Source organism: Hypomesus transpacificus, chromosome 8, assembly GCF_021917145.1.
Source record: "Hypomesus transpacificus isolate Combined female chromosome 8, fHypTra1, whole genome shotgun sequence".
Lineage (NCBI taxonomy): Eukaryota > Metazoa > Chordata > Actinopteri > Osmeriformes > Osmeridae > Hypomesus > Hypomesus transpacificus.
In genome coordinates this window covers 4,825,375-4,837,564 of record NC_061067.1, presented here as the reverse complement: position 1 = coordinate 4,837,564, position 12,190 = coordinate 4,825,375, and the positions used below count along the sequence as shown (strand labels likewise).

General features: G+C 48.5%; 2 protein-coding genes across 2 annotated transcripts in view; one reads left to right on the top strand and one right to left on the bottom strand.

Annotated features, from left to right (window-relative positions):
* Positions 1-5,482, top strand: part of scrib (scribble planar cell polarity protein) — a 60,360-nt gene extending 54,878 nt beyond the window's left edge. The window contains 2 exon segments of the mRNA XM_047024278.1: positions 1,732-1,786; positions 3,336-5,482. Coding sequence (XP_046880234.1) covers positions 1,732-1,786; positions 3,336-3,472 — 192 coding nt within the window. The 3' untranslated portion in view covers positions 3,473-5,482.
* An 85-nt stretch (positions 5,483-5,567) lies between these two features.
* kif9 (kinesin family member 9) lies at positions 5,568-11,920 on the bottom strand. The gene is made up of 21 exons (XM_047024314.1): positions 11,830-11,920; positions 11,646-11,752; positions 11,246-11,411; positions 11,045-11,151; positions 10,695-10,925; positions 10,419-10,502; positions 10,179-10,271; positions 9,855-10,002; positions 9,620-9,684; positions 9,449-9,526; positions 9,265-9,333; positions 8,840-8,944; positions 8,588-8,643; positions 8,240-8,330; positions 7,926-8,062; positions 7,667-7,810; positions 6,833-7,041; positions 6,549-6,728; positions 6,340-6,455; positions 5,973-6,077; positions 5,568-5,826 (listed from the first exon to the last, which is right to left on the bottom strand). Exons 2-21 carry the CDS (start codon positions 11,739-11,741, stop codon positions 5,725-5,727), a joined length of 2,382 nt encoding a protein of 793 aa, XP_046880270.1. The 5' UTR covers positions 11,742-11,752; positions 11,830-11,920; the 3' UTR covers positions 5,568-5,724.
* Between the last annotated feature and the right edge of the window lie 270 nt (positions 11,921-12,190).

The following is a 12,190-nucleotide window of genomic DNA, read 5'->3' as shown; positions in this document are numbered from 1 at the left end:
GATCTAGTGCTGCAGCAAGAGACTGGAGAGGTCATTTGAAGGGAGGTTTTTGAACGGGCCTGGCCTGTGACTCATCTGACGCTTCCTCCTCTATGCACTCCGTGAGCTCCAGCAGGTCAGAGAACAGCCAGGCCCCCATGTTGTATGTCCCATCATGGGTTCTGCATCGGCCAGGAAGGTTTCGAGCTAACTAGAGGCTGCGTGGATCTCAGCTCAAGCTGCTCAGAGTACTGACCAATGAGGATCAACCTGATCGATAACACTAACCTGGGTGGGATTCCCCCGCCTGACCAGCGTAGAGAATAGTCCAAACACATGGAGCATGTTCCCATACGTACTTGCACACGTGACAGGCATGTTCTAGACATGTTGCATGTTCTTGTGGGGAGGACGGCAGGGAAGCAGGGGTCCCTGTGGTGATGGTGCAGCAGGGGCAGCTTGTCCTTCAGTGGTTGTGGTTCCTGGTCAAGCTTTTGTGGTTGTCTGTACGTCCCTCAGCCTTGGTGGGGAGGGAGGGAGGGAGGGGGGGCAAGCAGTTCAATGCTTTTTCTTGGTATGTTGAACAGTACTGTGTAGTCCAAGGTTCCTCAACCCAGTTCCTGGAGACTTACTGCCCTTCCAATGTAGGTGCATATTACCAATTCTACTGAAGCACACCTGAGTTGGTGGATGAGCCAAATCCTGGTTTGTTTCCATTGGGTTTGGAGCCAAAGCGATTAGCTCTCCTGGAACAGGGTTGGAGAGCCCTGGTCTAATCTGTGGATCAGTTTCACAGACAGTCTCTTCTGAAACAAAACGGCATCTGGAGTAGACGGAATTTGGGCTTGGTATCTGGGGAAACTACAGAGTTAGGGTTTTGTGGGATGTTTGTGTTGGAGCTGTGATTCTCTCTGTTCTGTGTCTGTAACTGGTTCCTTGTGATGGTGTTGAAACTGTTTATTCTGCATCTTCTACACCCACTTGCCCCCTGGTTGTCTGGTTTGTGGGACCTCCCTCCCTCCCCTCCTCCTGGATCTGATGGATTCACTTGACTCCTGCCCCTAACCTCCCAGCCCTAACTCAGCCCCCAGGGGAAGACTACAGGGGGTCTGTAGTGGGATCTTAACCCCTCGTAAAAGAGAGCGGTTTTCTGTTGTGGAACTCTGGCAAGCGGGTTAGGGGGACCAGACCTGGGTCTGTTACTTAAGTGATTGAGGTGCGTTTGATTTTCCTCACCATTGGGACTGATCGGTTGGTTCCATCGTGCCGGGTCAGGGAAATCATGTGCACCCCAAATATTTCACAGCATTGGTAAGTAATGTTTGGCCCAAGTCTTCAGCCCCATGCACCCTCCTCCTGCCAGTGCCTCTGCCCCCACCCCATGGTGAAGGTGCCTCTGCCCCCACCCCATGGTGAAGGTGCCTCTGCCCCCACCCATGGTGAAGGTGCCTCTGCCCCCACCCATGGTGAAGGTGCCTCTGCCCCCACCCCATGGTGAAGGTGCCTCTGCCCCCACCCCATGGTGAAGGTGCCTCTGCCCCCACCCATGGTGAAGGTGCCTCTGCCCCCACCCCATGGTGAAGGTGCCTCTGCCCCCACCCCATGGTGAAGGTGCCTCTGCCCCCACCCATGGTGAAGGTGCCTCTGCCCCCACCCCATGGCGAAGGTGCCCCTGGGACTAAAGGTGGGCCCCACATCCCCTTCCCCAACCTAACCTCCCCAGGCCCTTACTCTCTACTCCTTCTCTTCCAGTCCCCAGACGCTGTCGATGACATCCAGTTTATTGACGATGGCTCCAGCAACCCAGGTGAGTGGACAAACTCCTGTCTGCCTGCCTGTCTGCCCTCACCCAAAAACCCTCTGGATTACATCAGACTTTGAACCAGGGAAAGTGAGTCAGCTGTTGGGGAGTAGGTGGGTTAGTAGCTGCAGAACTGTCCTTAGCTGTAAACTCTGACTGTGTCTCATTATAGCTACCGAGCTACACTAGGTGGTCCTTGGGCATAAACAATGTGATGTTGTATGTAGACAAACCCAACAAAGTTATCAACAACGTCATATTGCGGTCGTGACATAATGAAAACCCACAACGTAACATTTTTCCAATGTCCAGAGAAGGTGGTGGTGAGTTGGCCCATAATATGCCAGAATCCTTGACCATATCTATCCCTCTGATTCAGGTGACTACCTGGGATAACAACCACTTCTTGGTAGGATTCACACACCGTGTGTTTGTGTGTGCGTGTGCGAGCACCTTGGGCTGAGTGTGTGTGTGTGTGACATATGGTGTGTGTGTGTTCACTTTTTCGCTCTAACCCTCTAGTCCAGTTTGACAAAACTGTAGTCTGATATTCCGTTTGTAGCACTCTCTCTCCCCTTAAGCTTGATAGAGTAGGACGTGTGTTCCATCACAGAAAAACAGTCTCCTCTCCTGTAACCTCGTTCACTCCCTCTCATTGATCCGAGGTGACTGGATATCCTGGTGGTGGTGTCTGAGATGCACCACCCTGTGTGAACCTGACCTCCACTGATCTGTGAGGAGGAGAGAACCAGAGGAGCTGACTGGGGGAGGGGATTCCTTTTCTGGTTTGGGACGCCCCCTAGTCTGTCTCCAGTCTGGGGACAGGGGTCTTGTTGTCTAGGCTTGCTGCTTGGCCTGCTTCCAGTGTCAGGTGGCTGGTTCAGACAAGCTGCTCCCTGTGTGCCTGTGTGTGTCAGGCATGTCCTGCTGCTGACCTCGCTCCAGAGCCTGCATGAAATCACTGACTAAAACAAGGAATGGAAAGGTTTGGGGTCAGTCGGATCTGATTGGTTGACTCCTTTTAGCAGACGCTCTTATCCAGAGCCTTTTACGTAAAAAAAAAATCATATATATATCGTAATATCAACAATAATGTAGTCGTTGATGCAAACATGTTAACATTGTAGTGTGCTGTGAGCATGATACCGGCACATTTGAGTCCGATCTAGGAGTGGAAATGTAACTGACTAAAACTGACCCTAATCCTTTACAGTGCAGTTTGTGTAGAGCATTTCCTAGGTGTAGTTTTGTGTGATTAGATACTTGGTACCAGCTGGTTGATCTGGTCTGTAGCTGCGGGGGTGTTGACTTTCTGTTGCAGGTGACTGTGCCTTTTCAACACCAAACTCCCTCTTTCCCATCAGCCAACCGCCTGTTGCCGGGAAGATTAGCTTTGCAAACTTCTCCTTGTATCTCCCTCAGAGCGAGCTACCTCTTCCTCCCCACAGCCATGGCAATACAGGAGAATATGAGGGTCAATGTGTGTGTGTGCTGCTCAGACTAGGTGTGTGTGTGTGTGGTGCTAACAGCTGGTCTCTCCCTGTGTCCTCCACAGTGCCCACCCTGAACCCCGAGGCTGAGGAGCTCCCAGCTCTGCCTGCCAGCTCAGCCCTGGAGGAGATGGCGCTCTACAGCAACAAACGCAAGCTGAGACAAGGCCGCCGCAGCCTGGAGACTGCCGTGCCCACATAACACCACACACACACACACACTGAGGCACACACACACACACAGGAGACAGTGATCATTCACTGCAACACACAATTTGGGAGGTGAATGTGCAACCACCATAGAGAATACAATGATGATAATCCCCACATACACACCCAGTCATATCCTGTGTGCCAGTCTTCCCTTTACAGTGTGGGGATTAGATGGCGTAAAGCTGTGATGCCAGGATGAAGGGTTAGGAACAGGAGCTGGTGTGATGCTTCAAGGCCATTCTCCAACTTGGTTCAATCTTCAGTTTGCGTTTTAGAAGCTGAATTATATTAACAGGCGACTGATATGTTTGTATTTTTTCGCCATCTTTTGATTTTGCTGTTAAAAAAAAAAAGATAGAAAAAAAATGAAAATGTCCAGAATGGGAGAGAAGAAAAAAAGATAGAATTGTAGCTGTAATACTAACTTTTCAGATGATATTTTGGAAGTTTTTAAGAGAATAGATTCTAAATGTCAGGGTTTTTAGAGGGCTTCGAGAGGGAGGTGTACATATTAGGAGAGAGGAATCTGCTACCTTCACAGTCTGGAGCGAGCAGGACGTTTGAAACACTACATATCTACTGCACTGCAACTGCATAGCCTTTTTAAAACTGTATTCTTTTTAAATAATTTATTTTGCTTTTAATGTGTTACTCAAATCCATTGACTCCTGGCCATTACCTGTATTTATTCCAGCCAGAATGCCACAGAGTGATTCATATCATTGTATTCACTGTAATGAAATTAAGGCAATATTGTTGAGGACACAAAAGGCTTTAAAAACGATTCATTTGCAAAAACATATCGGCTGTAGCCTATTTGATTTTGATTCTATTCACTATGAAATCCCTCAGTGACAGAATAGAGAGCAGGTGGAGTGGTAGAGCAGGTGATCAAGTCTCCCTGGACCAGACTGGGGGGTCACACTGTTTAGTCAGGACCCTACAGTTGCTTGACCACACTGGAGAGACTATCTGGTAGACATACACACAGTATATAAACACACTTTCAACAACATCCCATACTTGGATTGGCCTGGTATTGTTTGGAACATCAAGTCTATTTAGCCACACACGCACACATCTACAACCTCTTCTCTCTCTACTACTCTTTTCTACTTAACTATGGGAACATGTCGGCCATAATGCCTTTTTTCTCTCCATTTATACGGTACTTTCTCTGCCTTTAGTTGTGACGTTTCTCGTCAATGTGAACTTCACTCATATCTCCTAACTGGGAGGTCCCAGGTTAGCTTGTGAAGGTAGCAGGTGTTTCTTTTGTTATTTTCAATTTTTAATGATCTGTTTTTAGTTAATTTAAATCTGACGCCACTGAAAAAAACAAAACGATCCTTTATTACAGTGTGAATAATGTACAAATACAGAACAAAAAGGAAAGCAAAAGTTTGGGTTGAAACCAAGCCAGCGTGTCCCTGGGTCGAGCTGTAGTGTTGCTAGGTGTCTGGGGTGGCTAAAGACAGGGAGATAAATCTCGAGAGAAATTCAACCTTTTTCTGATCATTCTAAAACTTTCCTCAGCTTTTCTCCCGCTCAGTGTGATCTGTGCACCCGACTGCTTCGTTGGAGAATCATGACAGTAACAGGAGTAGCATTTGTGTCAGTTTAATGCTAATCATAGCTTTCCATGTAGCTCTCGCTGACTGAAATTCAGTTTGATGGTAACATCTGCGATTGGGTGAAATATCTTTGTTTTCTTTTCTTTTTTTTACTCGCCGTAGGTAAATCATCCCACAAGTGGGATTCACTACATTTTTAAAGGAGCATCTGTTTGAACTTTTCTTTTTGGGTTATTCTCTTCTCATGGGGAGAGAGGGATGGTGGGGGGGAGGGGGGGAGTTCAAATGAATCAGAGGACATGAGTGCTTGGGTCAGAGGTCAGAGAGCTCAACCAAGACTGTAACTAGTGAATTTGTACAACCAAAGAAGTCTATTTTGTGGTTCAGGAATAATAAAAGTTTACTTTTCATTTAACAAGCTGATTCATTGCATTGTGTGTGTTTGTGCTTTTCGTGGGACAGTTAAAAAGAGGATACATCTGACACAGAAAACCCTCCTCTGAGCTACTCTACACACACACACACACACACACACACACACACACACACACACACACACACACGCTGATTCACCAACATCTTGGGTCTTTATTGAGGCCACATTAGGTGTGCCACCATGGTGCTGGTGGACCATGGGGGGCAGATGTCGCATGCTTGGTTCTTCCAGTCACATGATGGTGAGGATGGCAGGAAGTCTGGTGCGGCCAGAGTCTCTGGGGCTTTTCTTCTGGGAGGCAGTCTGAGGCATGGCCCTGCCCACGCTCCTCTGCTGGAACATCCATCAAACACACACGTCACCACTCCGGAGCTCTGGATTGTCTTGGCAGCCTGCACTTTACTGTACATGCCTACAGTTCCAACATTATTTATCCTTTTATATAGTGCATACACTGTGTGTGAGAAGGAGAGACGCACCCGCTGAAGCGACCTCATGTGAGCGCTGTAGAAGGAGACGGCGCTGGGGCTGTCGGCCAGCCGCTCAGACCTCACACGCTCACAACGCACCTGCTCATCCTCTTCCTGGGGAACCATGACAACCACAACAGCTGTAGAATTAGATTATACTCCTCTTTAGGAACCATGAGTACCACAACAACAGACGGTTAGATAACTTAAAACTATCCATTTGGTTCACTTTCATCTGGAGCCTGTTTTATTCTCTGAGTGTAGATTAATTGATTACAGCTATGGTTTATGTATTGTAATACAGAGTATCAGGTTAAAAAGGATGCTTTAACATGGTGGCTCCTTGTCAGGCCTCTGTCTATGGATCCTGACCCACCAGAGCCAGTGCCTTGTCCAGGGGTATGAGTCCAGGTCGGATTGTTCCCCCGGTCCTTAGCATGGCCTGGACCTCCTCTGGGAGCAGGAAGGACTCATTGTACCAGCTCTCAAACTCTGCCCCCACACACACAAAACAATTAGTCAGTCTTGGTTCACGGTATGTTAGCTCAGGTACATACCTAGCGGGGTCAGGGTTTGGATGCTCACCGGTCAGTAGGCGTGCCCTACACTGGTCCACCAGGTGGTGGCAGTAGCTGACCTCAGCCTTGGTGCTGCGCTGTTCCTCGTACAGCAGCCGGTACTGGGACTTCAGCTCCTGCAGACGCATGACCAGCACCAGCTCCTCCTCCTCCAGCACCAGCTCCCCCTGCGCACTCACAAACTGACCTACACACACACATCCTTGATCTGATCTACTCTGTTTGACACACATCCTTGATCTGATCTACTCTGTTTGACACATACACACACACAGACGTGTCGTGTCCTACCCTGGCTCTGCCTCCTCTCCCTCCACTGCTGCAGGGCGGAGCTGGTGTGGTCTATCTCTGTTTTGACCGTGTTGATGGCGTCGGTGAGCTCTCGGAGGCGGGCCCGCCGCTCCAGCAGGACCGCCTTGTTCTCCTTCAGAATGCGGTTTATCTCACTGCCGCGCTCCGCCTTGAAGTCCTCAAATGCCTCAGTCTTACTGGGAGGGGAACTAAGAGCAAAGACAGCATATTAGACAGCAGTGAAGTGGAATACTGTACAACAACCCAAAACACTGCATGATATAGGGCTTGTCATTGCAATCAAGAATCTGTACCTAACAGAAGGGGTGGGAATCTTTTGGCAACTCACGATTCGATTCCATAAAAATAAAAAATACGGAATAGTGTGATGGCTGGATTTGAACCCAGGCTGTTGCAGTACTGCCCCAGCATTCAGAGCATGTGCGCCAACCCAGTGAGCTAACAGAGGAGGCCTGCTTTCATCTGGTTTTCTGACACCCCAACTCTGCAGGTTGTTACAAGTAGATAGTTCAATGTCAAATTTAAATGTTGAGTGGCGGTTATGATCCCTGATAGCTCAGTGGTTAAGGATGTGGACTATTGTGTGAGGGGTCTTGAGTTCAAGTCTGGATGAAGGATCTTCTTACAGCCATATTTTTGCTCTTCGACTTATTTAAAAAAAATGATAAAAGGTAAATTAATTTTTAGACTCTTGGTTGAGTCACCAGACAAGCTTTGATAAAAATAAAAAATAATACCAAATGATAGCTTAATGGACAACATGCACTATAAAAGAGCTCCATATTATGGGTGGGTGGGTGGGGGTGTCTTTACTCAGGCCTGGGGGGCTCCCTGGGACCGGGGAGTAGCACCAGGGGATCCTGGGTCTCCAGCTCGTACACCTCAGGCTCCCTCTGGCTGGGTGGCCCGGACACATCCTCCGCTGGCCTGCCTGGTCCTGGGTCCTTCTTACCATGGCTGGACAGGCGCACAGATAACAGGGTGAGGGGTTATGATGCTGAAGTGTCCAGTCAGTGACATGACTGGGGCTGTGTTTTTCTGCAGCCTTAGTGGACTGGAGCTGAACACTGACCTGACCAGCTCCTTGGCCTTCCTGGTTCTGGTCCTGTCAGGGGACACGGGGCGGACATGCCTCTCTGAGGGGGCAGCCATGCCGACCCCAAACCCACAGCCGTCCACCTCTCCCACCATGCTTTTGGGGGCCTGCAGCTGCAACATCACAGCAGCAGTCAAATCAGGCTCTCCTAAACAACGTTTATCGTCAAACCCTATGCTTCAACGTCAAATTTGTGGGTAAGGTATGCAAGGCTTGCAGGTGTTCAGACAGTGTCAAGTTAAATGGCCTTGCAGGATGATGGGGTGATGTCAGGGTGGACCTGAGCTGACCTTGGCAGCTGGAGTTCCAGAGGAACTCTGGGTCTTTTCCACTAGGCTGTAGGTCTCACCCAGCTGGCTCCTCACACGCTGCTCCTGCTGCCTGCCCAACACAACACAGCACCACCACGACTCACACACATAGCATTTTACCACCTTAGATTGGGATGGTTTGTTTTGTACATATTTTCAGCACAATATTTTGGGATTTTAGAGTTATAAAACTCTAAACTTAGCTGCTTATTAACATTTGTTAGGATTCAACATCCATGCAAATTTTGTTCAACTATGAGATGGACAGGCTTTCTTCATTGCTGAGACATTAGGGATGTGTGCCTAATGAAAGATATGTTGACTCACTGTATGGCCACCTTGAACTGAGCAAATACCTCCTGGATCTGTCTGATATTGACAATCTGAGGAGGAACACCAATCAGCAGACAGATGAGAGGAGAGCAGGAATACACATGTAAGAACATGGCCAGGAACACTCTCACCAGCCTAACTGCATTCATTATTACTGTGTTTGTATTACACACCACTACACTTGTATTCCACACTTTAACATTACACTAGGGAACGAGAACAAAGAGAGAGAGGGGATGTTCTCACGTTGATCTCTTCCAGGCTTCCCTCCAGGTATCTCTGAACCTGGCTCTGAATCTCTGCCACCTGGGTCTCGGACAGCGTCTCGTACGACATGCCTGTGCGGTTGGCCTGGTGATAGACACACACACACACACACACGAGTCATGATGTCACACAGCACTTGTCGTCCTGATCAAGTGTCACAGGATACTGAACCAGAGTAAGCAGTTGGATGTGTGTCTCCTAGTACACTCAAACATGGTCATGGTAATGAGGAGCCTCCATGTCTACCCTTACAGCACTCGTGTTAAACTAACCCTAACCAACAAATGCAATTTCCCCAAAAGGATGAATAAAATATGTTATAAGTAGATTAGGCATATTACTCATGTTACTGAAGGTCAGACTTCACTTCAGATAAAGCTTAGAGACTTAAGACCCAGCCTCACCAGGGTGTCGTGAATAGACAGCTGCTGTTTCAGCAGCTGGATCTCCTTCTGCAGCTTCAGCACCTGCAGCTACACACCCATCACATCCCATCACACAGCAGATCACTCACTATCACATCAAAGTCACAATCACACCCGTGTTGACATGCAAGCTGTGTTCCGGACGAGGGCGTTTGGGTCTCACCACCGGGTTGATGTGCTCGTTAAGGGCCGGATCGGTTCTGACACGCTTCATACGGCTGGCGAACCGCAAGGTGGACAGCTGGAAGAGAGCCATGGCAGGACAGTGGTTTACAGTAAGGTCAACTCCAGATCTGAAATGTGTTTCCATGGCACCAGTAAACAGTACACTCACGGTCTCCTCTATCTGAGTGGCCTCTCCGTAGATGTTGGCCACCAGAACTGTGTTGCAGTTCCCACCTGGAGACGACAAAGCTGCTCACTCAACATCACTCAATACACACCACACACACGTGTGTTCTATGTCACATGATGCATGAGACTGTAGTTTCTTTACAGATATACTGAGCAAGTCATCAGCCAACAGGTATTCTACAGATAACCCTTCCCATCTTCCTTGGGAGGCTCACCCAGTGAGTCCTTGAGGGCGTGGGTGAGTTTGGTCTGTCTGAAGGGCACGTGGTCTCTCCTCCGGTCTGCCAGAGCCAGGATGGCCTGCTCCAGGAATGACAGGGACTTGTTGATGTACATGGCCTCCTTCAGCACCTGGCCCTCTGACTGGACCACATAAGGGACACAGAACCAGGTTTCCACAAGGGGGGTTATGCACAGTACCTGGCAACCTCGGCAAGTGATGTGAGAGATTGTCTCATGTTGTGCCAGGTAGATACCGTACAGGGTCATACTCCTGTACGGTATGGCCTTGTAAGCAGGTCTGGTTCTTCAGGACTAACCCTTGTCTTGCCCAGTCTCTCTGAGCCTGCTAGGTCCACCAAGTTCAGCTTGGAGGTCACGTATTTAGCATCAGACAGAGTGCGGGAATGAGACTGTAAAACAACAAGCACACAATTCAGGCACATCCCGAATGAATGTCTTTCTGAATGACTGCAAATTAAATGATGGCAAATGAAACCTTACTGTCCCATGTGAATGCTGAGAGTGTGTGTATGTGCGTGTTACGAGTGGGATGACACCTCAATGTGCACTGTAAGGATGCAGTGAGATCTGGAGGAGTTTCTGTTGAGGCTGTGAGCTCCAATGATGCGGTTCATTTCTCCCTGTGTGTAGACAGACAGCAATAGTACTGTCAGCCGGTAAATCTAGCCAGCACTAGCTGAAATCCTCCTGAACAGCATTGATAAGACACAGAGCTATCAGCTAAAGAGAGATTCCCAAGTAACGGTATCAAACACCTTTTGAATTTGTTTTTTATCTTTCAAATAGTATTTGATTTGTATCAAAGTGCATACCTCAAAAAGCAGGTTGAGGGCTTCTACTTCACTGTGGACTAGGTGCAGGGACAGCCCCTTAACGACCACGCTCCCTCCAGACTCCTCCACCACAGCCATGCCCCCTGGACCTGGGCCTGGGCATCCCCGTACAGAGGACAGCAGGTCCACCAGGGTCTCGTTGTAGATCTCCAGGAAGGACAGGTGCACGTTGAAGGTGTGGTCGGAACGCTGCTCCACCTCCCGGAACACCTGCAGTTTGAACAGGAGGCCAGGTGAGATACGTGGAGAAAAGGTTAGAGATCCAGGGAAGAGATTCAGGTGGAAAGGGGGGGGGGGGGGGGGGTGATTCCTGGCCTGGAGTATGTTACCTCCTGTAGGGCTCTGGGTATAATCCCTCTCTGACTGTAATTCTCTGTGGCTCCTGTCATGGTGTACGTCTTCCCTGCTCCCGTCTGGCCAAAACACATCACAGTTCCTGGAAGAGCAAGAGAACGAAATATCCCCTTGACAAGCCAATAGTGTAATCATGGGCAGCTAAAAAGAGGGCATGCTGGAGCTAGATCATCTACCGTTGTACCCCTGCAGCGCCCTGAGCACTACCCCTCGCCCCACACGGGCATACACATCCTCCTGTGACACGTCATGTAGGACGCCATCCAAACGGAAGGACCAGGAGTTCAGCTGGTTGTTCACCACCCCCTTCCTGGACTCCTTTCTCTGGCGGACATTCACTGTCTGGGGAAGGGATGTAATATAGCTTTAATTTAGCTTTTACTTTTCATGTTCAGCTTCAATGAAGTACAGTGAGAATCAATAAAGTATGTAAACAGCAAGTGATACATGAAATGTTAAACGACTTTGACATCAACCTCCAGTAGGGTTTCCTACTGTAAACAGAATTGCCTTGTTGAGCACTTTATAAAGAAAATCACTTTGACGGTGACCAAATGATAAATGTCACAGGCATACCTGTCCATCCGGTAGATATTCTATGAGCTCCTGAGCAAAGCTGGCCGTCGGTCTAGTACGAACAAAAACGCTCACTTCACTGCCGCGAGCACTCATTGCACCTTAGTCTGAAATTGTAAAACAGGCCAGTTTTCAGGCCTATGTCATGTACATAAACATATTCAGCATTAGTACGGAGTCTTACCTGTTTTTACAAAATGCATAATGTTTGTTTTAAACTCGGATCGGCTGGTTAAAATCAAACCGACATTGCCGACTTCCAAGCTGCACATTCCTCCTGTTGATTTCCATTGTCATGGTAACGGTAAACGTATCTGAAGATCCTAAAAGCGAAAGGAACATCGGATGGCCAGCCAGTCAGACAAAATCGGACGGACAGCCCAACCCTATTTGCGGTAACGAAGACGGTAAAAACCATGGTAAAAACCAGAGCCTGTTTCTTTATTAGACATTCTCTGGTAAAAACATTAGGTTAAACAAACAGCACTTTGTTCACGACAGTTTGAAGGTATCCCTGCTCATAAACAACGTAAGCCCATTGGCCA